At 54.7% G+C, this 27544-nt stretch overlaps 1 protein-coding gene across 1 annotated transcript; it reads left to right on the top strand.

Annotated features, from left to right (window-relative positions):
• Window positions 1-788: 788 nt before the first annotated feature.
• PODXL2 (podocalyxin like 2) lies at window positions 789-27499 on the top strand. Its single transcript, XM_088534626.1, has 8 exons — window positions 789-843; window positions 9102-9395; window positions 18327-19222; window positions 20292-20366; window positions 23225-23381; window positions 24706-24767; window positions 26478-26657; window positions 27006-27499. The coding sequence occupies exons 1-8, from the start codon at window positions 789-791 to the stop codon at window positions 27213-27215; spliced, it is 1929 nt and encodes a 642-aa protein (XP_088390752.1). The 3' UTR covers window positions 27216-27499.
• The last annotated feature ends 45 nt before the right edge of the window (window positions 27500-27544 follow it).

Raw genomic sequence — 27544 nt, forward strand, 5'->3', positions numbered from 1 at the left:
ACAAGGACGCAGGGAGGCTCTTTCCTCCATGGGGTTCAAGAAGGCCTTGGGTTGGGCGGCCCCGTGTCTGGACCGGGAACCGCGTCTGGACCGGGTGGTCCCCACTATGTTGGGGCCGAAAGCGGGGCCGGCACCCACGACTGGAAGGGGAACTGCAGCTGGACAGGGAACCGCCGCTGTCTCAGGTGGCCCCCCACCGTGTCGGGGCCGAAAGTGAGGCCGGTACCCCCGGCTGGACCAGGAACCGCGGCTGGCTCGGGTGGCCCCCCACCATGTCGGGGCCGAAAGTGGGGCTGGCACCCCCGGCTGGACCGGGTGGTCCCCACTATGTTGGGGCCGAAAGCGGGGCTGGCACCCACGGCTGGAAGGGGAACCGCAGCTGGACCGGGAACCGCTGCTGTCTCAGGTGGCCCCCCACCATGTCAGGGCTGAAAGTGAGGCCGGTACCCCCGGCTGGACCGGGAACCGCGGCTGGCTCGGGTGGCCCCCCACCATGTCGGGGCCGAAAGTGGGGCTGGTACCTCCAGCTGGACCGGGAACCGCGGCTGGACCGGGTGGCCCCCCACCATGTCGGGGCCGGGTCCGCGGCCTCCGCGAGGCCCCGGGGCGGGCAGAGGCCGCTCGCGGCCCCCCGAGCGGGCGCGGAGGGGCGGCGCGGGGAGCCCCCGCCCCCGGGCGCGGCGGCGGGCGGAGGAGGCGGTGCGGGCGGCGGGCGCGGGGCAGAGCGCGGCGGGGCGGCCCCGCGCCGGCACGGAGCGAGGCGGCGGCGCGGGAGGGCAGCGGCCGCCATGCAGCCCGCGCAGCGCGTCCCGGCGCTGCCGCCGCTCCTGCTTCTGGCGGCCGGTGAGTGCCCGCGCCGGGACCCCCCCTGGCCCCTTCCTCCCCATGCACGGCCGGGGGGCAGCGCGGCCCCGGGACCTCCCTCCTTCCATCCCCCGGGGTCACCTTTCCCCTCCATCCTGCGGGTCCCCGTTGCGGGCGCGGGGCGTTGGGGTGCGGGGGCGGACGGAGCTCCGGTGCGGCTGCTGCGGCGGCTGCCCCCGAGCCGCCTTCCTCCCGCTTTGTGGCCGCTTCTGGCGTCGCGGCAGTTTTACCGGCTGCTGCGAAAGCCTCGGCGAGGAGCGGGGGAACCTCCAACCTCGCCGTGCTCCCCCCCGGGAGCCTTGCGGTGAGATTCGGGGGAGCGCTGGGGCACCCGCGAGAGGCGGCCAAGTGCGGGAGTGCTGATGCTGGAATAGTTAGGAGGGCCCTTTGGGGAAATTCCCCAACAAAGAGACCCCTCAGAGACCCGGCAGGCTGCGATTGCCCTCTCCCTCCACGCCACTGTCGCTTCCGTACAGGAATCTGGTCGAAGAGAGGCTTTGGATGGGGATGCTTAAAAGTGTGGGGGAGTCTTTGTCTTGAGTCACTCGGTTGGGAGGCAGGGCTGCTTTCCCAATGAGTCGCCTCTCGCAGCGTGGCTGAGCCGTGCTACAGTCGCATCCAGCTCCCCGCCACGTCTGTCTTATCACCCCCATCTCCCGAAAACCTTCCCCGGGAGCCGTGTTGGCTCCACGGGGCTGCTGGCCGTGAGCTGGGAAAGTCAGCGCCTGGCCCCGGTGGTCTGGGGCTCCCAGCGCTCCCTGAAGAGAAGGGGTAAAGCCTTTAGGTTTGTAAACAATAGGGAGCTTATAGAGCAAAATGGATCAAAAAGTGCCTCTCGGGGTCTTGTGCCAGCGCTTTGTGGCACAGAAGCACCGAGTCTTTCCCGAGGGAGCCGGAAGCCAATTCTGTGGCATCCTCGAGGCAGCCTGTCGATGTTGGGAAAACCGCAGGCGCAGCTGGCGAGGGTCCCTCCACCACGTCTCAGCGGGAAACCTGCGCCACCGACTTTGCACCTCCTCCGTGGAGGGGGACAACGTGCGTGGGGAGGAATCGTATCCCCCCTGGTCCCCCTGCCTGCACAGGTTGTCACCGTAGCTTGAAAGAGACATTTGTTCTGTGGAGGAAGGAGAGGGACCGCGCTGTTGTTCTAAAGTCTGGCGGCCAAAAGGACTCCAGCTGATGCTGCTTTGCCAAGAGGAGGGTGTTTCCTCTTCTGGGGATGCTGCTGGAAGCTCTCTAGTGCTGCTGTCCAGCTGGTGATGACACCAAGGAGCTGGGTCCTCGCGCTTGGCTGTGCTCCTCAATCCTCTCCTAGCAGGATGCAGTACAGGGGTGGGAGGGGAGCGCTCAGTGCTTAATCCAGTGGAGCTGATAACCCTGGGGGGTTGTGGGGGCTCTCACTTGGCCAGGTGCCTCCAGAGACCTGGAGTCCCCCTCGACCAGAGGTCAGGAGCAAGGACGAAGAGTTCTGGGAATTTTTCGGAGCGCCCCGTTTTGGTCAGCAGCCCTGAGCTCTGCTCAGCAGTTTGGGAACTCTTCCAGCCTGGATTAATTCCGTGCGCTCTGGCCTCGCTCCTCCGGTCGGTCCAAACCCGCAGCTGAGCGCGGCCGGCCTGCGCTGCGGGAAGGTGCGTGTCCCAGCGGAGCCTCCCGGCCTCGGCAGCCCATGGGATAGACTGCAGTGGGGCGGGACGGGCACCCCGACGGGCAGCCGATGGGTTATGTGAGAGTCTCTGCTTTTGCAAGTAGGAAAATGATGTGGTTAAGAGCTGGGAGAGAAGGGAGGGAATTGGATCTTTTCCCTCACCTTGTCTCTCAGGTGCTTGTCTGCATGTGGGCTGCTAAGGAAGTTTTTTCCCTTCTGCCCGCATAGACAATTCCTCGTTAGCACCATGTGAATGAGCCGGAGCTGAGCGGGTATAAATCAGGGTGGATGCAAATTCCCTGTAGTCAATTTTGCCTTGGCCTCTTCAGTGCCATAAGGAAATGTTCATTTAATTATAGGCATCAGGGGTAGAAGTAACTCCATTAAGGCCCCAAGGGGAAGCTGCAGGCACGGAGCTGCAGATCAGAGCGCGCAAAAGTTATTTATTTATTTATTTATTTATTTTATTGTTATTTTTTTTTCCTCTCCACTTGGCGTGGGAAGCAGCTCCGGCATTTTGTGGGTAAATAAGCAAGCAGCAGCAACAAAGCCGGCCGTGCCGCAGGGCCGCGGCGAGCGCGGAAGGTGCGTCGGGCGGTGGGACTGTGCCCGGCGCTCGCTGGCCATTGACACACGTAATCCCCAAAGAATGGAGAGCGGCTGCTCGTCAGCGCCCGGACAGCGGCGCGCGGAGGCGAAGCGGCCACGTGCGCGGGTGTTTAGAGGGACAGGGATGCTGGCAAGGAGCAGAGGTGCCACCGGGACGCCCACGAGCCCCGTGCTGTCCGCGTGCTTGCTCCAGCCCCGCTGTGGGTACCGGGATTCAGATGGATGTTCCTGTGTGGACCTGTGGACTAGCGACACGCGGGACTGGTGCTTTTAGGCTGGGTGAACGCGTGGGGAAAGCAGAGCCCTGGGGGTGCAGGGTGGTTGCTGGAGTGGGACGTGTGCCCTGGGTTGTGTGCAGTGAGTTTGGGAGCCCGTCGGGTGAGCGGGACGCGAGGACCGTGTCCCCTCGGCGGGAGCGCTGGTCCTGCGTGGGCAGGGAGGCTGCCCCGGCTTCGCTTTGCTGTGCTGGAAACAGGGCAGAGCAGCCCGGGTCGTGGAAACGGAGCCCTGGGCAGGTGATGTTGTTTCCCAGCTGACAGCTGAAATGCTCTGGAGCTGTGGGAGGGCAAAGGAGGCTGTGGCGGGTTTCTTCCCCCCTCTTTTAGATCAGTGTGTTTCATCCTGCGGCCTGTTAACCCTCGGGTGCTGGTGGGTGGCCGTGGAAGGTGGCTGCTGACGAAAGCAAATTCACTTTGGCCGCGTGCAGCTGCCTGCCCTGATGCTGCTTCGCTGGGGCCGTGTCTCCCGCCAGGCCGGGGGCTGCGGCTGCAGCGCACGGAGGAGCGCGGCCGCTGCGCGCGAGGGCTGCGGGTCGCTGTGGGGAGAGCGTGGAGGGGAGGCAGCAGAGGGAAGCGGGCTGGGAGCCTGGATCCAAGCGGAGCCGCGACTCGTGGCGCGGGTGGTCGGGCAAGGGACGATGCGGGTGGCCGAGCTGCCGTGACCGGTGCACGCGGGGCCCTTTCTGCGGTGACGTGGAGTGCGCTAAGCGTGGAGCTAGCGCTGCGGTTCACGAGGACAGGAGCCCTGGCTCGTCCCGGGGTCTCAGGGCCGGGTGTTTGCACTGCTAGAGGTGCCAACGAAGGGCAGTCTGGCTGTGCTCTCCAAAGCCCCAAGTAGAAATGAGCCCCGAGATTCGGGCCCTGGCTGAATTCAGAGGTGGCAGTGGGCACGAGAGCAGCGAGGCTGTGTTGGGAGCTGTGCTGGAGGGGAGGTGCGTCCTGGCTGGAGCGTTCCAGCTCGAGGGTGGTCTGTAACTTTGGATTGACACCAAAATGATGTGGTGATATCTGGCTGTCCTGGGCGCTTCCCCGTGCAAGCAGCTGAGGGTCTGCGAGGCCGAGCTCCAGGTGAGAGGTGGGAAGGGAGCTGGGACATCCCTCAGCTGAGCCATGGGAAGTTTCTTCTCTTCCTCCAGCATCTGTGCCCAGGATCCGTTTTATTATTTAAATTAGCCCTCTGTTTTGTTATGTTCTGCAAGCGGTTAGTGCCGTTGGCTGTACTGCCCCCGGGCCCCTCTCCTCGCTGCCCTTGGGCCTTGCACCCCAGCCTCTCCAGGCGCGGGGAATATCCCTGGCAGATGCTTCCTTCATCTGGTCATTGTGTTTCTGTCCTAAGTGATTATCAGTAAATGACCCATTCCTGACCCAGCTCTCATAGGAAATAAGTGTTGGACAACTCCTGCATTTGGGGCGGGCTTGGGAGGAAGGTCAGCGGCAGCGGGGCCAGATGGACATTAGTGCAGCAGCCGCGTTGGCAGTGCCCGGCAGCGGTGTTGCCTGTGCCCGCCGCGCACCCGCTCGGGCAGCGTCGTTCGGCCCCGCTCGCTGCAGGGGGGAATCCTGGCCCTGCTCCAGCCCAACGCCCCGGGGCTCGTCCGGCAGCGGTGCCCAGGATGCCGGGGACAGGGACGGGTTTGCAGGGCGAGCGCGGCTGGGGAGGCAGATGACACGCGTGGCCCCGCTCTGCGCCCGGGCACAGTGCCGAGGTCTTGAGGGATGCGGATGTGCTTCCGTGGGGAGAAAACCGAGGTTTACTTGTTAATTAAGGAGCAAGGCATCTTTAAAAGCTGTGTGACACTTCCACAGCCAGATTCCATTTCAGCTCCCCAAATCCCTACTCTCAGTTCATGTGGATGCAGAAATAACTTATTTCCTCTTTTGCTTCTGGTCCATAGGCCAACTGGGAGCTGTTAAACAGCTGTGCTGACCCGTGGAGAGGTGGCTTGCCTTCTGCCAAAGGATGAAGCGGTTCTTGGTTGTTTAATGTAGAAAATGCTCTTGGATTCTTTCAGAATCTCTTCGAAATGCAGAATAGTTCTTATTCACTGCAATCTAGGAGGTGGCAGATATTTTCTCCTTAGATTCTTGGGTCTAAGGGCTTGACGTCTCCTGCTGAGCAAAGCTGCCGCATCTGCCTTGGTTGGACATCGACCCTGCTGCTGAGCTGAGCGCTTTGGAGCTGGAGGTGTTTTCTGAGGAGCCTCTGCGACTAACAGATTCATTTCATGCATCTGCCAGACCCCAGCATGGCTCTTTTTCCAGTGGTCTTAGACGGGAACCAATGCAGCGCTATTCCCTGGCGTTAAGAGCAGCCCATTTCGCTCCTCGCGGAGGTGACCGCCTTCCTCAAGGTGTCACCTCCGGGGTGCCGGTGCCCGGATGGCTGAGGAGCTCGCAGCCGCCAAGGCGCTCCCGGCGCTGGGTTTGCTGCTCGCTCCCTGCCTTTGTTCCCTCTTTCCCCTCCGTTTCCCTCTCCCCCCTCCGTTTCTCGCCCTGCTCTCTGCGCTGGGGCTGGTTTGGCCGCCCTTGCCCGGCTCTTTCCCCAAAGGCTTCCTGCCCTCTTTAGCATGCACAGCCTCAACCGCTCCAGGTTACGCAGAGGTGCCGCAAAAATAGAAACGAGACACAAACGCCCCATTGAAGCAGCTGGCGAGCCCTGGCTCCCTTCCCTGCTCCCTCCCATTTACATTTGCAAGGTTTTATTCGCTTGGGTTTGCTTTTTTTTTTCCCCCTATTGCTGGATCTGACTTCTAGAACACCAGACCAGGGGGCTGATGGCAAATGGAAGTTGCCTCATCCCTGTTGCCGTCCTAGGAGGAATCGCTAGCCGCAGATTTTTCGGGCCTCGTCTGTGCCCCCCTGCTCCCAGCTGAGCTTCTGCTTTGGTTCTTTCTTTGCCTCGGCGCTGGCGGCTGCGCTGAGCTCCGTTATGAGATGCTCGAGGAGGGTGGCGGAGCTTCGGTCCAGGGCTGTCACCGCTGCTGCTGCAAAGGTGTGACAGGCGACAGCGGTGCTCCCAGGAGAGCTGCCGCGTTGTGCGATGGCTCAGCTAACCCCGCGGCTTTCAGCTCCTCCAGGCCAAGCTCGGCATCCCCGTGGATCAGATCCAGAGGTGTCATCCTACCCTTCCCCCCCATGGAGACACCCGGCTCGCTCAGGCTGTGTCTGTTGATGACTGCACTGCGATGGTGTCGCTTTATCTGGGGCTGAGGAGAGCAGAGCATCCCAGTAAACAAGATAATGCAGCTTAGGGGTTTTAAAGCGGGTAAACACCTCAGAGTTAAATGAGGGTAAGCGAACTCCGAGGAGCCGAGCGTCTCGCACGGGTGGGATTAGCTCTCCGGGTGCCCAGGTTCATCTGTTGTGATGTGTCACCTGTAGAGGTGCAGGACGGGTTGTGGCTGAGGTCTGGGGACAGCCCCAATGGTGCGGAGCAGATGGAAACCAAGAGGCTTGACCCAGGCTTTGGAGCCGGGGCAGGATTGTACTCCACAGCTTTTCCCTTTGCCCAGGCGGGTGGGAGCCTTGGGTGCGCGTTGTGACGTGGCTGCAAAGATGGACAATCTCATCGGCCAAGTTTCTGCTGGCAGAGGTGGGAGGAAGCTGAGCTATCTGGGTGATGAAGAGCTAAAGCAGGATCCAGGCAGTCAGTTGTAATCCAAAATCTTCCATGTGGGCTTGAGCCCATCGTGGTCTTTCTCCGTCCTCCTGCTTCCCCTTCTGCTGCCTCAGTGTTCTGGAGAGCGGGGCTGCCCTGGCTAGGTCTCTCTGGTCGGGTCTCTCTTCCTGGCCTGGAGTAGGAATAAGGCTGGAGAAAAGCATTTCTGGGCCACCAGCATTCCCAGGACAGGTTTGGCAACCAACCCGGTGAGCGAGCTGCAGTTCCCGGGTGTTTTGCGCTGGCAATCCCGTGTTTCCAGCGCACGTGCAAGGTCCGGTCCGGTTGCTGCTTCCCCACAGCTCGTCCCTGCACCTGCCCTGCTCCGAACTCGTCCTCCTGGGACGAGGAGCTGTACGTGGCAGCGGAAGGTCTTCCAGTCCGTGCCCTTGCCTGAAGGCAGCTTCAGCTCTGCCTTATCCATTTCAGACCACGTGTTTCCAAATCTGTATGCAGGATTCAGGTGAGGACTCAGCAGTGCTTGCAAAAAGCATTAATATATAATTTTTCTAATACTTCAGGATTGTGCATGCATTTTCACAGCAGCATTCCAGTGATAGCGCAGAGCCATTCCCAATACAGGAATTTCTCCTCTTCAGATATCTCTAATGGATAGTTTCTTATCTTATAGCAAGAATGTCTGTTGTTAATTCCCAAGATGATGACTTTGTATTATTTCTTTTCATAACATCTCTGTTTTTTCCATCCTCAAGATCACCTAGCTCTATCTACAGTCTTTCCGTGCAGCAAAGATATCTCCTCACTTTGTGTCTCTGGCTAATTTCATTATCATGTTCCTAATTTTCATGCCAAGGTCACTTAGGAAAATATTAGAGATGATGAGTTCCAAGGACCGACCTTGAGGAATAGCACTAATAGCCTCCCTCCAGCACAAGCCCCTGTCGTTTTTCCTATAGCTGCTGCCTTGCAGTTTTTCTATTCATTGCTGTCTTCTTTTGTAAATCTCCACATGACACAATATCAAATATTTTACTGAAGTCCAGATAGATCTACTGCATTTTCTTGTTAGAAAATCAGATATTGAGGAAAGTTAGGAAATTAGTCTTCATTTTAAGTTTATTCAATTAGTTCTGTTCAGTGACTAGTTCATTAAAAACCAAGAAACTTGCTATGACCTGAGAGAGCAGAAAAGCTTCTCCCTTTTCTTTGTTTCTTTCTCTTTTTTCCTTTCTGATCTGTGAATAAAAATCACCTATGAGAGGACGAGATCTAGCTCTTATGTACTGAAGCGTAGACGCCCAACAAGCAATTACTTTTTCACTGACTGCAGTTGGTTGTTTCACTCACTCACCAAAACAATTTTAAACGTGTTTTGGTATTTTTTTTTTCCCTTATCTCTCCATGTTTATGATGGTTTTTATAAGATGAATGAAGCCAAGTTTCAGGTGCCATTTTCTTGCATTTTAATTGAATTTCAATATGCACGTGAAGGTACCTTGACACAAATCACAAAATCTCATTGAGGAAACAAGGAATGTCAGCCAAGCTTTCTAATATAAAGAAATGGAAATGCCAGGTTTATAGTTGTTTAAGTCTGCTAAGAATTACCCATCTTTCTGCTTAGTTTTAGGGAGATACATTTGCTGTTACTGTATTTTAATTCTTACCAGAGACAGTCAGCCCTTGCCCATGAAAACAAAAAATGTGAGTGCAAAATGAAGTTCAAATGAATGACTCCGAAGTAGATTTTTAGCTTGCTGATTTGAAATGTGATTAAATTTGGTGATTTAATCAAATTTGGTTTAAATCAATCTCCCTGCATATGATATAGGTGCAGATCAGGAACTCTTGGTTGTGTGACAGTGAAGTTAAAAGTTTCATTGACTTGACAGAGCCAGAATTTCACACCTTAAGTGCGGAACATGCCGCCTCCCCCCCAGGATGGGTGATGTATCAAGGCACCCCCTTCTTTCAGAGAGCAAAAAGCCTCAGAAAGGACAAACCAGTCCTGTCCCATTAGCAGAGGTGCCCGGGGCCGGTGCGGGTCTGATCCTGTCTCTGATGCGGGTTTGCTGTTGTTGCACAGGGACCTTGTGCCTCTGCCTGGCCTCCTCGGAGGAGCCGACCGCCGATGGCCTCACCTCGACCTCCCTGCTGGAGTTTGCCATGATGTCCCACCTGGAGGCCCTGAATTCCCAGGAGCAGCCCAGCCCCGAGGCCCCGGAGGCCGAGCTCAGTCCCGGCTCCCTGCACGCCGCCCCGGGATCCGGTTTTGCCAGCGAGGAGAATGAGGAGTCCAAGATCTTGCAGCCTCCTCAGTACTTCTGGGAGGACGGGGGAGAGCTCAATGACTCCAGCTTGGACTTGGGACCCGCAACAGGTAGGTTATTTTTACCCCCTTCTTCCCTTCTCTGCTGGGGCTCTGGGGAGGCAGAGGGATGCAGGGATCTGTTTTCCTGCTTTGACACAACTCTTGCTAAGAGGGTCTGAGATTAAACGTCAGCTCTGCTTTATCACCTCAGTGCCTGACGTGTCCCCGGTGAACCCTGAGCAAGCACAGGCTTTAGAAAACAAGTTACAGTTGAGCCTTTATTCCTGAGCTGCTATGAAGTTCCCTGAGTTGGGAGAAATTTCAACTTCTACCTGCTGTTGTTTGAGTTATCCCCTTCTTTTTTCTCTTCCTGTTTACTGCTGCTGTCCATTAAGGTCTCAGGTCCCCAGCTGAGAGGTCAAGGCTATCTCAGGATGTGAGTCCCAGCTGAATTCCCAAGGTCAAATTCTGGATTTCTCATGCCCTGGCTGCAGTGGGGGCTCGATCCAAGTGAAGACAGCAGGTTTTTTTTTTCCATTGGGTAGCTGCCCTGTCCTGTCTACTGGGGAGCCTGGCCCAAAATGATCTTCACAAGGTGTTTGAACTTGCTTTCACCCGTGGAACAGTTTTGGGTGTCCCTTAGTTCTCTTCCCTGAGCCTCTCAGTGAGAGGGATGGGGGGAAAAAGGAGACGTGTTTGCAGGGTTTCAAGTAGCTTAGGAGATTACTCTGTGTGTTCCTGCAGCGAGTGTCATGCGAGGCATGCGTTCAGTGTCACCGGGGCCGAGCTTTCAGCCTGATCCCTCCTCCCTCATCTCGTATCACTGCCTCCCTCCCAGCAGGTCTGCCTGAGGTCTGGAATTAGAAAGCACAAGTCTAGTTTCGGTCTTATCTTCACGCCCATTTTTGTGACCTTAAAAAGGCCTGTGTGTGCGGCGCGCTAATCGGCAGCGCTGACTCCGGCCGCCCGCTGGGGCCACCACCGTCCCCACGGAGGCGTCGAGGCCCTTCGCTCCCTCGCGCTGCTGCTGCCGCCCCGCTGCTCGTGCGGCCCCCGGGGCACTTGCAGGTCTGGGAGGTTCCGCAGCGATGCCGGTGGCGGATGGCGCTTGTTCCCGGCGGCGCATCCTTGGGACAGGCTCATCCCGAGCCGCTCGCCGGCGCTGGCAGCCGCTCAGCGGCGCTTTTATTTGCGTGCCAGCAGGCACCTGCAGGCGCTCGCGGCTCTGGACGTGACTTGGAGAACAGCGTGTGCTTGTGCATTGAGAGCGAGACGCTGCGGTCCCCGAGCAGCCTCGCCTCCCGCACGTGCCAGGCTCCATTGCCATGCGGAGCACGCTCGGCGCCGCTTCCGCTGCCGCCTGCCGCGCGCTCCGGCCCGCACAGATGTGGCTTCCAGCTGGCCTCCGCGCGGACCCCGTCCGTGCCCACCCACCCAAGCGCTGCCTCCCCCGGCCCTCGCTGTGTCCAGGGCTCCCTTCTCTGCCCTTTCAGGACCTTGGTTAATAGATCCCTTTGAATTATTCAACAGCTGGGAGCGCATTTCTACTTAAAATTTAATTAGAAACCTGCTGTGTGTCATTTTACAATAAAAGATATTGTAATAGCATCCCTAAATTGGGCAGCCTTCTCCTGTCAGGCAAAGTCTGTACATCAGAGCGAGACGCTCGCCCGATGGGTCTTACTTGCTGCATGTGTGACAGATGCCATGTGATACCTCGTGGAACTGTGTAATGACATCTGTTAGGTTATTTTCAAAAGCATAAATCCATTAAACAATTTCAAACAGTTGTTATTAAAAGAAAAAAAGGAAAAAAAGGTAAGATGTAAGTTCTCCTCAAGTAGGCTTTCTCTCCAGGTGACAGTGGCATATAGCCTGTCCTAGCTGATTGCTCTGCCCCAGGCACAGCTCCGAGACGCGGAATCAATCAAGGTGCCAAACAGGATTGTTACACTCCTAGGGAGAGAAAATACCCTGCTTTGAAGAGCTGTGTAGGCCTGGGCTCCTTTCCCTGTTTGGCTTAAAGATACCGGGCTTGGGACTGCTGGTCTTGTTGCAGATTGGCCAGGTCTCCTGAGATCCCCGAGCTACATTAGTCATCTCTTTTTTTGCTGTCTCTCTGAAGCTGGTGTGGGGAGCCCGCTCTGCCTTTGTGCCACTTTGCAGCCTGTGGGGGATCAACAGGAATAACACTCTGCAGCTGCCGCACTTTTTTTAAGTGCTTTCAAACATCCTTTAAAAAATAATTCTGGAAAACATGTGGCATCTAGGGCCACCTGTTAGTCCATTAGAAAGTGAGGAAAGTGTGAATGAACTCCCACTGGCTGGACGCAGCGCGGCCTGGGGCGCTCTCTTGAATAATGTGCTTTTTGCTGCCTTATGCTATGGGTAAATCTGTACTGACATCAGTGAGTGGCAGCCTGCGAAAGCCCTGGGCTTCGTCTTGTTCTGTCTGTGAGTGTGCACAGAGGTGCACGCTACCACCCTGGTCTGCCCTGGCTCTGCTGTTCGTGCGCTGCTGCATCGGGAATAGTTGGATCCGGGCCGGTGGGTGCCGCATCCTTGGGGAAAGACATGGTGAGTGACTCCCACCTTAGGTCAGAGGAGCTCTGAACCTGCCGCGTCTGCATCCTGCCCCTCTAGGACTTCCAGGGAATCCATAAACCAGTCAAGCTGTGGTTTGAGTTTGGCTGCTGCTTCTCACCTTTTCTGTCCAATTGGCCTGAGGCAGGGTCAGTTCTGGGCGGAGATGAGGCCCTGCAAGGACTTGAGCCTGCCCTTTCTTGCTCTCCTTCCCCTTCCTCCCATCTTGTTTTGCCTGGAGACTCTAATCCTCCCTCATTTATTTCGTGGATGTGACATCTTTTCTAGCTTCAGGGGTAGAAGGGAGCCATCAGGGCTCCTGGTCCCTGCCAGGTGCAACCCCCCTGTCTCTCTCATCCCTAATTTTGGTGACAGAGGTGCTGTGGTGCTTCCAGCATGATGTAGGCCCTGCTTTGCACATCTGTGCTCTCCCTTGGCTAAGTCAGAGCCCAGTGCCCCTCACCTTCCTCCTGCAACCAAGCCTAAGGGCTGAGATGACTTAATCACTAGTGGGACATGGGGTATCCCAAAAAGTGATCCAAGATCTGGGAGGGACTGGCAAGGGAAGGCTCCGTCTCTTCCTTGCCCAAAGGGTTGGGGGGCATCATCATGTCTTCCAGCATGGTGGTGGGCTGGCTTGAAGCTCGCTTCCGTACTGCTCTATTAGCTCCAAGGCTGTGCCTTTGAAGACCAAGGAATAGCTGTGCCGGGAGCTGTCAAATCCAGAGTCGTGAGTTGGGAATTTACTAGGGTGGCATGTGGCACTTTGGAGGAGAAAAAAAAAAAAAAAGGTAATCTTTTAATTATTTGTGGTAATTAGTAGAAAGGATTTCTAGGAGAGTTAGGATGTGGGACAGCAGGACACAAAAGCACGCTGCATTCAAAGAAAAATAAGCTTTCCAAGCAGCTAGTGGGATAAAGCCTCTCCCACCCTCAACCCTTCTTTGGCAGTGAGATTCCCTTCCTTCCATGATGACTTACTCTGTGGTCAGAGAGATCCCAGTCCCTCCAGCCCTGCTGAAATCTGCTCCTCTTCATCCAGACTGACAGCAGCCCTGCAGTTCTTAATGCCATCTTCACGCAGGCATTAATGAAATGAAGCACCTGGTAAAGACTGTCCCCATAAGAAGCTTAGTGCTGAGCAGCTCCCTGCCTGGGCTCAGCACCGGGATGCCTCTTGTTTACGCCCCGATTTAAGGGACGCTGACGCATTGGGTGATCTGTCTTGGGACAGGCCATTGCTGGCCATGGCGACCTGTGACCAACAGGGTTTCTCTGGGCATGGAGTTGTTCTGACAGAGCTATTGCTGACCAGCGCTGTCACCTGGGAGGCGGGTGACTCGTTCTGGCCTCTCGCAGGTTACACAGAGCAGGAAAAAGGGATTGGGGCTATTTAGGAATAGCCATAGCCCTTCAAATCCGTGCCCAGTCTCCATCTGAAGCAAATGCCAGACATGGGTGAGATCTAACACTTTATTTCTTGGGGTCTGTGTTTTAAATGTGACCTCTCTTGTGTGTGTGCATGCTTGTGTAGGGGTGCATGCCTTGAAATCCCACATAGTGACTTCTCCCAGCTCTTCTGGATATTGATTGGGGTATTAACCCAAGCTGGCTCAGTGCCAGTGCTGGTAATTACATTTTGCCTCTTTGAAATCCCCCTGCAGTTTTAATCAGGTGTAGTGTTCCTTTTTGCAGTAAGTCTCGTTACTTGCTGACTTGCAGTACGGAGCGGAGAACGCCCCAGAACAGGCTGTGCTTTAAGCAGCAGTGGTAAAATGCACCTTGCACTGCATGAGTGTGGTAGCTAGTGCAGTATAACGGTGCTAGTGAGCTGCGTTGTTGTTCCCATGGGGGCCAGGAATGGGCACATCCTTATCACAGTGCCTTCTAGTTACCAGTAATTCAATCACTGGTTAACATGATCTGCTTTAATCCAATAAAGACCTTCTGGTCATGTTATGTTTACTAAAAATGATGAGGGGCAGCCTTAATTCTGAGCTGTCACAGTCACTTTAAATAGGTAATAGTGGCAAATATAGGCCAGGCAGCCTTGCAGGGCATCCACTGAGACCAGCTCTTCTGAATGAAAGAGAAATAGAAGTGTAATGAATTAAATGTCTGGCTGGGGAATTGTGCATTGGCAAAGTGCCAAGTCTTGGCCCATCTGGTGTCAGGGAAATTTTGGGTTTGATTGCAGAGAGAGCAGGATGCAGCCTAAAGGACAGCTCTTGCAGGGGTTCATAGCTCTTGTTCACCTCTTCCAGGGCAGCTCATGCCCCTAACCAAGGGAAATGGATCTGTGCAGCCCAGATCGAGGTGTGACGGGAGATGTGAAGGGCAGACCTTGAGTGGCAGGAGGGCTGGTGAGATGGTTTCTGTGGAAAACAGTGCCTGAGGGTCTTTGCAACAGAGCTTGGGAGGGAGAAGCCAGTGCAGGGCTGAAGGAGCTGGATGCTGTGGTGTGAGTAATACAACTGCGAGGAGACAGCATTAAGGGGATATAGCTAAGGACACGTAGAGATGAGCTTGATACAAGGAATTTTGTGTTGGTGAATCAGATTCCCGTGGGTGTGACGTGACTGTAAAACTCTGGGAGGGAGGGGGACATGGAGGTGGTGGCTGCCTGTTGGTCTGCTCTGTCCCTACCAGACAGCTTTGCCAGGTCCTGAGACATCCTCGTGGCTCCGAAGGGCAGCTCTCCTCCTGCGGTGGGACTTGCCTGCCCTTGCATGTGGTGCTGGGGAGCAGTATCCAAGCACGCAACATTCCCGGGCATCCACACATTGTGCTCCAGCCTACCCTGATCTCAGTGGAGACCAGCGGGGTGGACCCTGGCGGGGAAGGAGCTGGTGGTGGGTGTCACTGCTGCCTGCTCCCTTCCCAGGCTCTCTGCCACCTCCCTGAAGTCTGATGAGCTGATTAACCAGCCTGGCGAACGTGGCATTTCAGCCACCCATGTCCTGTAGTGCAAAACCCTGCCTCGCTTCTGCATGGCAGCATGAGTCACCCGAGTCAATCTGGCCTCCCTCTTCCAGGCTTCCTCTTCTCATGAACCTCCATGAAAACTGGTGGGGATGGGACTGGATAGCGCTGGTGTGGCATGGTGAGAGGGTCTGTGCGTTCCCAGGGGCATGGGAGCCTGTTGTAGAGGATCTGCTGAAGGGAGAGGGCAGCAGGGGGGCCTGTGGGTCGCAGGTCTGACAGCCCCCTCGCTGAGGGAGAACTGCTAGCAAAATGTTGGAAGGGGTCACTAACGATGGGGAATGTTCTTTGAGTTGTCCTAGAGCTGGGGGAGGGAATTATCAAGGGAAATATTGAGAAGACTCCCTCAAAGAGGAAGCTTTTAGCTCTGGATTGCAAACAGATGAATGACAGACACAAACTTTTCTAGAAGGCTCTTTGGGAAAAAGATTTCTGGGAATGGTTTTGTGGCTAGGGTATTAGCAAGGGGATGTGTGGGGTGAAAAAGTCTTTTGAATTGTGGAAGAGGCATGTAAACTAGAAGGTGAATGCCCTAAAAGATTGGATCTTCCAAAGTTGGTGAATACTCTGTCTTTGGAAGTGAGATCATGGGAAGACAATTCCTGGCCAGAACAAAGTCCCCAGCTGGGAAGTTTGGAAGGAGAGGCTGAATCATTATTCCTGAACTTCTTGACTTGGGAAGCAATTGAATCGCCCTTGGGAACTGAATTGTACAGAGAGCTTCTCATTTTAAGGAGAACAAAGCAGCACAGCTGTGACCAAAACACCTTGAGTTTCAGCATTTTCCAGGCCAATGTCTGCATTTTGCATCTTGCCCCATTTGCGAGGTGTACAGCTGAGGAACAGTCCCTGCCAGATATGAGAGGAATTGAGGCTATAATTGATGGGGTCTTACTGAGCCAGGTAGGAGGAGGATGCTCCCAGATTAGCACGTAGGACAGCAGGGAAGCCGGTGGCAAAGTGGGAATGTTAAATCAATTAGCAGTGAGCACGAGGGCTCCTGTGTCTGCTTCCAGCTCGCTGACTCGGTGCCCCAGAGAAGCAGCCGAGGTTTCGGGTTTCGGCTCCCTTGCAAGGCAGACGCCTTCTGGGCGAGCGTGGGAGGCTTCCCCGGAGCCCCGGCACCAGTGGAGGCGTCGGAGCCCCGGGCCCCCCTGCATCCTGCTCATGGAAGGTGACACGGCTGCACCGCGCGGCGCTTCTCCCCTTGGGAGCCAGCGCGTCCGTGGCAGAGCTCTCTAAGGGAAGGCTGACTGCTTCACTCCGGAGGAGAGCTGACAGGTCGGGAGCGTTTCTGCCTCCCGTGGGACAAACCTCTGGCTGCTTTTCACCCGGTCTGTCTTTCTGCTGTGCCCTGCTGCCAGTTCTTGCTATCCTCCTACTGGGGAGAAGTGTGGGGGAGAGAGGAGCTGCGAAAAGCTGAGCAGTCTCCAGGCACCAGAGATGGCAGAGTGGATCATTAGTCCTTTAAAATAATGTCCCATCTCATGGGGAAATTACATCTCCCTCCCAGCCTGTGGATGCAGAGCAGGTCGGGCTCCTGGTGAGGCCAGTGTGTTCAGCACAAACGCAGCAGCAGGAGGAGCAGAAGAAACCAGGAGTGGCATTAACCCTCCACCATCTGTTGAAAGAGGGTCCCAACCCAATGTCCTCAATCCTTTGACCTGTGGCCATCCCTGCTGTTAGCCAGCATCTGCCTAGCAAGGTGGCTACTTTCTGGGGATACTGGCGCACGTAGCTGTTGAAGACCTTCGGGAAGGCCAGCAGCAGAGGGGCCGTGCTCTTCCTCTGCCTTTGCAGGAGGCGGTTGCTCTTGCCGCCTTGGTGGCCACCAACAGAGCATCACCAGGGAGCTAACTGGGTACCAATAATCTCCTTTAGTCCCCAGGGTCCCCGGGCTGAAATGAGTCTCAGGTTGGGTGCTCTCTAGTAAAACGCAGCTGCAGAGCAGGTATATTCTAGAGAGGAGCTGCCTGCGGTGGTCAGTAGATCTCAGCGGCCTCTTTGCAGCCTGGGAGCTGCCCCATGGCAGCCCTGAGGGCCAGCAGCCGTGTCCAGGACACGGCAGGAGCGAGGTGGTGGCTCGGGGAAGCGCTCGCTGTGGAGAGGAGCATCTTTGTGCATCTGCTGGGGGCGGAGGGAGCCGCCTGCTTCTCCGTGCGGGAAGGACGGGAGGGGAGGGAAGGCGCTGGGTTGCCAGAGCAGCCCTGGTTGCCAGGGAATATCCAAGGCAATGGAAGTGTTTGTCTGCGTGGCCCTTGGCACCCGCTCTGACAGCAGCAAGAGATGGTTTGGGGAGGCGATGGGAGTGTGGAGACCCCTCATGCATTTCCGAGGCAGCCCGAAGGCTTCTGCCTCTGCGCTCAGTGAAGCATCTGCTGTGGCAGACAGGCGAAGGGACGGAGGCGTCGGGGATTTTAGGCAGTTGCTTATTAAAAACGGAAAGCCGGGCAGGGTGCTCATTTCTGGCTGCAGAGGGACCCTGTCCCCTCCATTTCTTGATTGGAATGTGCTGTGCTCATCTCGGGGAGAAAAGGAGTTACTTGGGATGCAAACCACTGAAACAGGCTCCCCAGGCCGTTTCTTGAGAAAAGTGAAGACTGATTGATGCCTGCAGGAACTCTCCGAGTTCCAGCTTAGTGTGTCTGGCCTTATGGGTCCTCTCCTTACCCTGGACTGCTCCCCACTCACAGGAGAACCCACTGCCTGCTCTGACCTTCTATTTGTGAGGTGCATCTTCTCCTTCAGCGCCTCCTCCTAGCAAAATCACATGCAGCAAACAGTGGTCAGAGCCACCGGGGCTGAAGCTGGAGAGAGAGCAGGGTTGAATTCAGCTCCTTTCTCTGGCCTGCTTCTCTGCAGCAAAACTTCTCCTTAGTGTCATGGGAATCTTGTAACTCAGGTATTTGAGATGCCCTTTCTACTGTGAAGTGCTGCACAAACCAAAGTGCTGCCTTTGAGATGCCCAGGTTGCTTCAGGTTTTACTGCTCCTTGGACATGCCATGGAGCAGGATCTGGTTTTCTGTGCTGCTGTTCTTCACTAGTATCTCCCGCTTTGTTAGTGGTTGTAACCCCATGTCTGGCTAAGCCCTTTGTGAAATGAAGCCCTGTGTCCAAGCTTGGTTTGTAATGCTGTAACCTCACTTTGAGATGCAAAGTCTCAAAGAGAGGGGTCTGCGACCCAGCTGGCAGGTCTGTGAAAACATCCTCAGCACAGAAAGAGGAAAAGGCCAACATGTGAATTATCTATGGAGAATATGGGTTCACTGGGGTAGGGAGGGAGACTGGGGGGCCGTGGGAAATTGCTCTACACTTATCGCTTGGGATTGTTCCCCTTTTCGGTGGCATGCCATGTATAATGGGGACATGTCCCAATCTTTTGGAACTCTTGTGTGCTTGGGATGTGACACAATGTCTTTTGGATCTCTTTTTAGACTACAGCTTCCCTGTTTCCTCTCCAAAGGCCCTGCCCAAAGGGAATGGGACACAGGTGAAAGACGCCTGGGAAAAGGGCACCCTGCAGCCGCCGGCAGAGCCCGCGGAGCTGGACGGGCGCGCGCCGTTCTCCAGCGCGCTGGAGGAGGACGAGGGGCTGCTCCCCATAGACCCCTCGAAGGGAGGACCCGAGATCCTGCAGCCCTCCGAGCCGAAGGACACGTCACCTGAGCCAGTGGACCAGGAGGACTCCTTGTTCTCCGACCTGTTTTCCACATCCTCTGTAGGAGCAGCCGTCGTGACCGAGGCAGCCGCGGGGATTCAGGATGAGGACTCTGTTCCTCCGGGCTTAGACCTCGGGAGCAGCATGGGGCCGGGCGTTCTGCCTGTGTCCTCTGTTTTCTCTGCTACTGCTGCGGGGTCCCCTGGTGTTTCAGAAGAGCCCTTTGAGGTGACAACTGGGGACACGTGGGTTTTCGAGGGAGCAGATTTGGAGCCAGCTGTGACCACCTCAAGAACAGAGCTCACAGAGCCTGCGGTGGAGCCTGGTGGGAGAGAGCATTTGTCCAGAGAGGAGTTCCCAGAGACCACGGTGGGGTGGGAGATGCTAGAGCCCACAGAGCTACCTGAAATGGAGCAGACACTGGAAACACCTGTGGGGACCCCCTCTCCCAGCAGCAGCTCCTCAGACACCCAGACTTTGTCTGGTGGCGACCAGCACCCCAGCTTCTCCACAGCAATGTGGGTCACGTCCGAGGAGCCAGCCCTGGATCTTGCCTGGAACGACACAGAGTTGGCCACGGAGATCGTGGCAAGAGAGAGGAGCTTGTCCCCGCAGCCCGGGGATGCCCGCATGGCTGTGCTGCCAACAGAAATGCCCTGGAATTCACCACAGGTAACGCACGAGGAGTGGGAGGTTGCAGTGGAGATGGTGGGTACTCATCTCCCAGGAGATGTTTAACCCTTATTCTCACCACCCACTATGTCCAGCCAGTTTAAATAGCATTTTCTGCTCACTCCCCCAGCCAGTAAATTTTGAGGGAGTTGTTTTGTTCTTTCTTAAGGGCATCCGTGATCCTTGGAGAAAGACCTGCCCACCTCCCATCTGCCCCCATGAACTGCTGCACAAAAATCCTGCTACTAATAAATACTTGTCCTTTGGGGGCACAGACAGCAACACAAGCTCCTTGCTTTCTCAGCCTGCATTATTGGAAGTGTCAAGGCATAGATGGCCCCAAGGACCACTAGAAAGGGAGTGAGAAGCAAGAACTATTTTTGCTGCTGCTGCTGCCGTAAGCTGCCAGGGCAAGATGCGGAGCAGGTGGAGCAGGGTACGGCCACCTGGGAGGATGTTGTTTAGCAGAATTGGTGGCTGGGGGAGATGCAAGGTGAATGAATCTAGCAAACCGTAGCTGGCCAAGCGTAGATAGGTTGGAAGAGCTGGTTGGTGAGAAAGTACCAGGGAAGGTTTCTTGTTTTGCTCACTGCCCAAAGTACTTGGGACCCCAAAGAAGTGGCTTAGTCCCTCTGTACTTGCTCGCAAAATATTGCCCTGTCCAACCAGTTTGTGTAAGGACCGCAGAGGCTCCTGTTTACGTTTTCTGCTGTGCTAAGTGCTAGTCACATATGGGCTAAGGTTCCAGGCTAGAGAGAGCTTTCCAATGACTACTTGAGTCCTTTTTGCTGTAGGTGGAGGGTAGAGCTGGGCTATGCTGTGCTGGCACAGTACCCTTGTCCCTCCCCTGTGTGCTAGCACTGCAACAAAAAGAGCTGGTGTCTCAGCTTCCAGATGGAAAGGTGAATCCCCCTGAGTGCAAAGAGCTAGAGAACAGTTACTTCCTTTTGGAAGCACCTCCTGGGTATGGAGCCCCTTCCCTGTTCGCCTCCATGCATGTCCTGTGCTTTCAGCAGGAGAGCTGCGTTTGCTGACCAAATTCAGCTCTCTTTATCCCTTGTCTTTCCAGGTAATCTGCAAAGACTGGAGCAACCTTGCAGGGAAAAACTACATCATCCTGAATATGTCGGATAACATTGACTGTGTAAGTCAGTCCAAAGAGACTTGATGGCGTGAGAAGAATAGCACTTAGAGATGCTGAGGCAGGCGCTTGCTGTGTGCTCACAGTACAAAAAAAAAAAAAAATTAGAAGCACTAATTCTCAAAGTCCCTATAGAGGTTGTGGAGAGACGGGGGGTAGGACAGAAATATTCTCATTCCCCAAATAGGGAAAGAGTGGGTGGAGAGAGGATTCTGCTCAGTCTAGCAGGCATCACTTCCAGATTGCGCTTTGTCGCTCCTGGCTGCCTGTCGTACCAGACGTTACCGGGATTGTCGAGAGACTCGGGAACATTTAACATTGCACCTCTTACTCAGGCAACATGGCAGGACTGCGGTGGGACCTTCCATCCCTCTGCCTTTCCCTTCTCTTTCCTCTGCTTTGAGGTTATAGTCACTTTCCTTTGATGGCTCAGGGGAATAAAGATGCCCCATTTGCAGTGTGAACGGTCCAGTGTCAACAGCTGTCACTAAATCTTCCTTAAGTGCCCCTTCTCCCCACCCTGTTACCTTCTGTGTTATCTGGGTCTGTTAACCAGACATGCTCGGCTAATCTAATACGTGTCCATCCATCCCCGTAAAGCTGCAGTTAATTCATGAGCCCAAAGCCCCTTGTGCATCTCTGGTAGAAGGACCAGAGCTCATTCACCTCTGCTGCGCCCCTTATCAAGCGCTGATATGGAAGGTGTAGGGTCACGGTGCCTTTCATATTTCTGTGAAATGATTCCGAGCCTGGCAGCGCGTGACTGAAATGTTGCACGAGGGAGCCCCGTTCTCTCCTCGTGTGTTTGCTCTCTTGCTTCTTGCAGCTCCTGCACCAGGGTGAGCAGCTGGTTTGGGTACTGCGGGGTGGCTCTTCAACACTCCCTATTTCCATTAGTGTGATTTTTTGTTTGTTTGTTTGCTTTAAGGCAAACTTTGGGGGATGAGGAAAGCAGGGAAATTATTGCACACAAAGTGTGCTGACTATTTTAAGGAGAGATGAAGAGTCAGTCTCTTTGCATTGGCCTTTAAGCAGACCACTTTTCCCTTTGGGGAATTTTAAGTGTCTCTGTTGCAAGTTACAGTTGCTACTCAGAAAAGTAGTCCTTGAAAACCAGGATCCTGCTGCACTGTTTCCTCCATGTCCTAGTCATTGTCGTTCTGCCCATCGCTGCAGTTTAAATGCTTGTTAATTTTATAGTACGTAGTAGCTCCCTTCCTGTGGTCATCTTCACTTGCCGTGTTTTAAACCACGGCAATGGCGAGAACTGAAAAGCAGAAATGCAGATGTCTCTTGAAAAAATTGCATCTTTGCTGTTGAATCCTCCATCCTCCCGTACTGAAAGAAGACAGTGCCCTGGGATAGGCAGGACTGAACTGTTTTTCTACTTGATTTCATGTTTCAAAACGTGTTTCCAAATGAGTGACTTGTGCTGTCCTCCCCTTTATTCGAAGGGACACTTGTCAACATACATATTTAACATGAACATTGCTTCCATTCCCTGCCTCCCGTTATCACTATGCATGACTGAAGCTGAAATCAAGCTCTTCTCCTTTCCACCCCTGTCAATGTAGTTTGTTTCCTACCAGTGCCCCTCTGCCTGCCCCTTTTGCCCTATGGTTTATGTATCCTGAGCCTTTGTTATTTGTATTTCTGGGGCTGCAAGGCAAAGGCTGCACTGCCAGCGCTGTTGTTTAAATTAGGCTGAATGAGGATTTCTGGAATATTTCCTTTGTTTTGAAGCTCTGACCCGATGCATGACTGAATCCAAAGCTGAGGGGCGATGAGGGTGCCGAGCCCCTTGCAGGGCTGCGCCCGGAGCCTCAGCGTCCTTCGGAGCTCCAGCCCTGCCCAGGGCTGACGTGCGAGTTGCTGGGTTGAGCTGGCCGCCCATTTATCTCCCTACCACAGCAGGGAGGTCACTCTGTGCCTGGGCAAGTCCCCCGCTCACTTTCCCTGGGCCTTCTGCCCAAGCGAGGACTGCAGGTGTGACCCACGCGTGGCGACCTCCGCCTCGGTGCCGTCACAGCTCCCTTTCCTCCTCCCAGGAGAATTCCTCAGTGCTCCGCAAGCTCTGTATCCCCATCCCCAGTGGCATCTCCCTTCTCTCCCCTTCACGTTCCCGGGCTAAGCTGCTCCCCCTTCCTCCAAAACGGAGCTGCCAGCGGGCAGTGAGGCCCAGAGCGCACTGGAACGGGCGCCGTGTCCTGTCCCGGTGTCCCATCATGGCTCCTCCTGCCTCCCCTGTGCCCTCCCGCTGCCAAGAGCCGAAACCTGATGAGAGGAGGCTCGGGCAGACCCGGGTGATTCAGGCCGCAGTCGTCAGTGTCTTTTCCAATTAGGCCATTTTCGGTTCAGGCCTGTGCCTGCCCTGAGCGCTTGAAATTGCCATGGCAACAAGAGCTCTCCATTTTATTAATCATCTGTGTGGCCTTCAGGTTGGCATGGCAACCGGAGATAAGAATAGAAACGCAGGAGTGGGAAAGCGGCAAAGGAGCCTGCCAGGGGATGGCTGGAGCACGTCAGGCGGAGCGGGGCCCGCCGGCCCAGCCTGGCGCTGGGAAAAGCCCTGCGGAGCTGGGGAAAGCCTGGCCGCTTCTCCTGCTGCCTTTCCAAACAGTGTTAGCCCTGGATCACGGGGGGCTGGTCAGGGTGGCGTGGGGCGCGTGGCCAAGGTGTGCAGGAGAAGGTCGGTGCGTCAGGAGAGCTGTGCGAGTCCAGGCTGGGGACGTGTGGATGGGGGTGACGTGCAGGATGTGGCACGTCTATAAGCAGGTGATGCTCATTTACAGTCTCAGCTGCACGGTCACGCCGTCGTGCCGTCATGTTGTGCACTCACTGAGGTCCTTTTCCTGTGGCAGGAGGAGTTTCGGCTGGAGAGGGGTCCCCAGCTGCTGGCGCTGGTGGAGGATGCCTTCTCCAGGCAGATGGACGGAGTGCAGGACCGCTGGCTGATCTCGCTGAGCAAACCCAACGAGAACGACAAGCACTTGCTAATGACACTGGCGGGGGAGCAGGGTAGGTGCTGGGAGAAGGGGCTCTTTGGCGATGCAGGGGGTGGGCTGCTTTTAGGGGCCTTGCAGCGGAGATGCCCACTTGGGTTGGAAGGAGCTTTCACTCTCCAGGCAGCTTCAATGTTGCCCCTTCTCGTGTGAGGTGAACTTAGGGAATGGAGGGGCACTGAGGACATAACCCTCTTGTCCTCATCTCCCTCCTGGCTTCTCGCTCATGGTTTGCACCAAACTCCCAACTTCTCTGCTCTGACTCCTGCTTTGCTCCTTCTCTGGATAACCTTGGCACAAGCATCCTTCAGTTTTCTCCCTATGCTTGTGTGCTCTCCGAGGACAGGCCCTTGTCATGGCAGGACATGAAAACCTGCTCACAGTTCACTCATGAACTTACCAGTTCTTAACTTAATTCTCATCCAAGCTGGACAAGTCCTAATGGTGCCTCCTCAAAGAAACAAAAGCTGCTAATGAAAGTGGAAAATATTACCATCTTTTTATCCCATTCTGGTACAGAGGGTGCTTTTTTTTTTTTTTTTTTTTTTAATTCTGCTGCTTTTGCTGTCTGCTTAGTGCTGGAGGCTGCTTATGCTGATGTTACAGCCTATATAAAAAAAAGTACTGTTCTGAACTGGCCTGCAGGAGAAAACAGAGCTAACATTTTAGTGGTATTTCCTCTATCTGTGCTTTAAATCATATCACTCCCAACTCCTTGGGTTGGACCATGTACCACTGAAAAGGCTTTTGTGAACATTGGGTGTCTAATGTAAAACCTACATACTGTCCTCTCCTCCTGGAGAAGAAAGTCAGGCCTGAACTCCAGCAGTGCAGCTAGGCTGGGAGATATCCCTGAGTTCAGAAACCTGAGGAACTGAAGTGTCTTCTGCTCTGAACAATCGTGCTTTTGTTCAGTTCCTCCTTCTATTGCTGGGCTGAGTGAAAGGAAGGAGGGCTTCAGTTTTTATATCCTCCCTGCCTGGTTGTGGGCAGGGCAGGGAGGATGGATCACGCAGCAACAGCACCTGCCGCAGTGACGTTTTGGCTGTTGCTCCGAGAGCAGATGCAGATCTTGAAGCCTGCCATGAATTTGAGAATGGTGCTTGAGTACCCCTTGCACCAATTCACCTCTGTTTCTTTTCCTTTTTCAAGAATGTTTGGGGTTTACTCTATTACAATTCTTGCATTCTTGCAGCCTCCTAAGATAGTGTACCAAGTAACAAAAATCCATGGCTGTTCCCCTGCCTCTGTCCTGCAGTGAATTTCACAGTGATGAGTACTTCTAACCAAGCTCGCCTGCGTTGAGAGCAGTGCTGATCTCTCCCTTTCCTTCTCTCCAGGTGTCATCCCTACAAAAGATGTTCTTATGGCCCTGGGGGATGTTAAGAGGAGCTTAGCTGAGGTAAGAGCCTTTGCCTGCATCCATCCTGTCAGGCTGGCTAGGCAATTAAAATAAGCACCTAGAAAATCGAGACCATATTTCAGTCTGAGTGCTGAACACACAACAGGTGAACAGATGAGTCAGATGTTTGGCAAACTCCCTTCTCCCCTATTTGGTAACTGCAGAATCATCAAATGTCAGCTCCCATTAAGACAGCAACTGTGTGTTCTTCCTTTGCTGCTTCTCTGGCTTGGTTTTGAAGCTGCATTTCATGTGTTCGTTTTGTTGGGATCCTTGGGCTCTTCCCTTCTATGCCACTGCCTGTGGCCACGTCAGCGCCGCAGAGCTTCACGTTCAGCCCTGCTCACCCTACCACTGATGTGCTCGTGCTGGCAGGCTGCTCCCAGTCACTCCGCCTTTGCTGAATGGGCTGGAAGAAGTGCCCGTAGTAGTGAGGACACATTCTCACACCTTCCCCTGCAGCCCCACGTGTCCCTCCTTTCGAGTGCCCTCCACCACGAAAGGCAGAGAAGCAGAAGCGACCAATGCCAGACTCCAGTGCGTGGTGCCTCTAGTCCTCACATGTAACCCTGGAGAGCCTCGACAGGGGCAGAAACAAGGGCAGATTCCTTTTGTGGTCCCTAAGCTTGCTCCCGAGGTCTGTTGGACATGGAGAAGGCCAGATTCTGCTCTTGCTTACGCTGCTAGAGTAATTCTGCTGATTTGGTAGTGTAGATAGCAGCAGACTTGGGCTGTTACCTTTCTGTCTGTTTGTTCTCAGGTTTTCCCCTGACCTAACGAATTGGTGCAGTTAGACAAAGCAAATTAAGTGCTCAGTGCAGTATTGATTGGCTTATACCCGAGAAAGTGCTAAGAGCCAATCGCGCACAAATTGTGTATCTGAAATATCAGCAACTGGACCTGTCCAGAGAAGGATTCATGTTGGTGCAAGGTTTGACTTCTTGGTGCAGCAGTGAACCTACATTAACATGCATCCTACCCCCGGAGCCTTGCCACCTACCTCCAACTCTCCAGTGCTATCAATAATGAAACACGGCTCATTGCATTGACCTTGCGCTAGCACAGGCTGAGGAGGAGGAGGAAGAGGAGGAGGAGAAGGGGGATATTCTCTTACACTGTCATACTTGCTGTCCAATTGATACACAACCTGTTTGAAATCTGCCGAGTCACTGGCAGTAATGTTCAGTTTTGTCTGCTGACACCCATGAGGGACCCATTTGTAAGACAGCCCATTCCCTAGATTTTGGATCAACAGAGAGCTGTCCACTCCAAAGACCTTGGATGGACCACTCTGCTCTCCTAAGACCAAAGTTTATCGGAAACCTATTTGTTATGCTTTCACTTTCTCAGAGTCACCAAAGCTTCAGCACCCATCAAGGGTCTGTAGTTTGGTTTGGAAGCTCTTAATCTTGGCCAGTTTTTCCCTCACAAGCATCTCTGCCTTGAACGTTGGTGTGATCCTCTTGCAGGCGGTCAAGGTGAATTTGTGCCCACTGTCACTTGCTGATATGTCAGGACTTGTGGAAGACGGGATTCATTTAGTGATGTGCCTTCCAGTGATGTAACACAATGTAAAACCTGCCTCCTGGCTTTTAGTTCTTTGGCCCATGGTGAGGAACCTGTGCTTGGACCTTGGAAAGCCCAAATACATTCCTACCTCACCAGTGATTGCAGACCAGCAGTTTTAATGTACCCCTTTCTTGCTTCCAGATTGGCATCCAGAACTACTCAACCACCACAAGCTGCCAGTCGCACCCTAACCAGCCACGCAGCGATTACGGGAAGCTCTTTGTGGTGCTGGTGATCATCGGCTCCATCTGCGCCATCATCATTGTTATGGGGCTCATCTACAACTGCTGGCAGAGACGCTTGCCCAAGATGAAGAACATGGTGAGCTGAGGGTGGCTGAGGAACACATCTGGCTGACCTTTGGGATGGAGGGGCCTGGAGAGTCAGGAGGGAGATTATTTTTCCCGGTCCACCATCTGGACATTGCTGGGGACATTGCTGGAGCAGCAAGGCAGCCCCTGAGGCATAAGGGAGATGCAACCCAGTGGTTCTTGCTGTGCTCAGCACAGCCTGTTTCCACCATGAGAGCTGGGCCAGGAGCAAATTCTCCTTTTACCTCTGACCCTGCAAAGTCCCCAGTGGCCCTTAAGTCCTGGTTTGACCAGGCTCCTCAGCTGCCTCGGGACCTGTCCTCATTGTCCCCATTTGTGCTCCTTCTTTCCCTTGCAGTCCCACGGCGAGGAGCTGCGCTTTGTGGAGAACGGCTGCCACGACAACCCCACCTTGGACGTGGCCAGCGACAGCCAGTCGGAAATGCAGGAGAAGAAGCCGAGCGTGAACGGTGGGAACACCATCAACGGCCCCGACAGCTGGGATGTCCTCATCAACAAGCAGGCGAGCGAGGAGGTGGATGTGTTCGAGGAAGACACGCATCTTTAAAGAAGCAAAGAGAGAGTCACCCCTTTAAATACATTTGTGTCTCTTCTATTTTGACTTATGGACTGTGGGAGCAGGGTGGCTGCTCAGCAACTTCTTAAAGGCTTGGGACAGGCCAAGGCTTGGGCTTGTTTTCCTGCTGCAAGTCCTGAGCCCACATGAGAGGCTTGGAGCCTGAAGGATCACTGAAGAGGGAAGTGGGAGGGGTGGGTGTCTCGGGCTATGTGTGTGTTCCTATCAGTAGCACCAACGCTTTCATCACCTTTAAATGCACTTACTGTAGCTCTCTGGTAGTGGCTGAGAGTGGCTGGGCTTGGGAAACAAGGCGGTGA

This window comes from Tinamus guttatus, unplaced genomic scaffold, assembly GCF_059628265.1.
Source record: "Tinamus guttatus ecotype Peru unplaced genomic scaffold, ASM5962826v1 Tinamus_guttatus_pri_ptg000580l, whole genome shotgun sequence".
NCBI classification, from domain to species: domain Eukaryota; kingdom Metazoa; phylum Chordata; class Aves; order Tinamiformes; family Tinamidae; genus Tinamus; species Tinamus guttatus.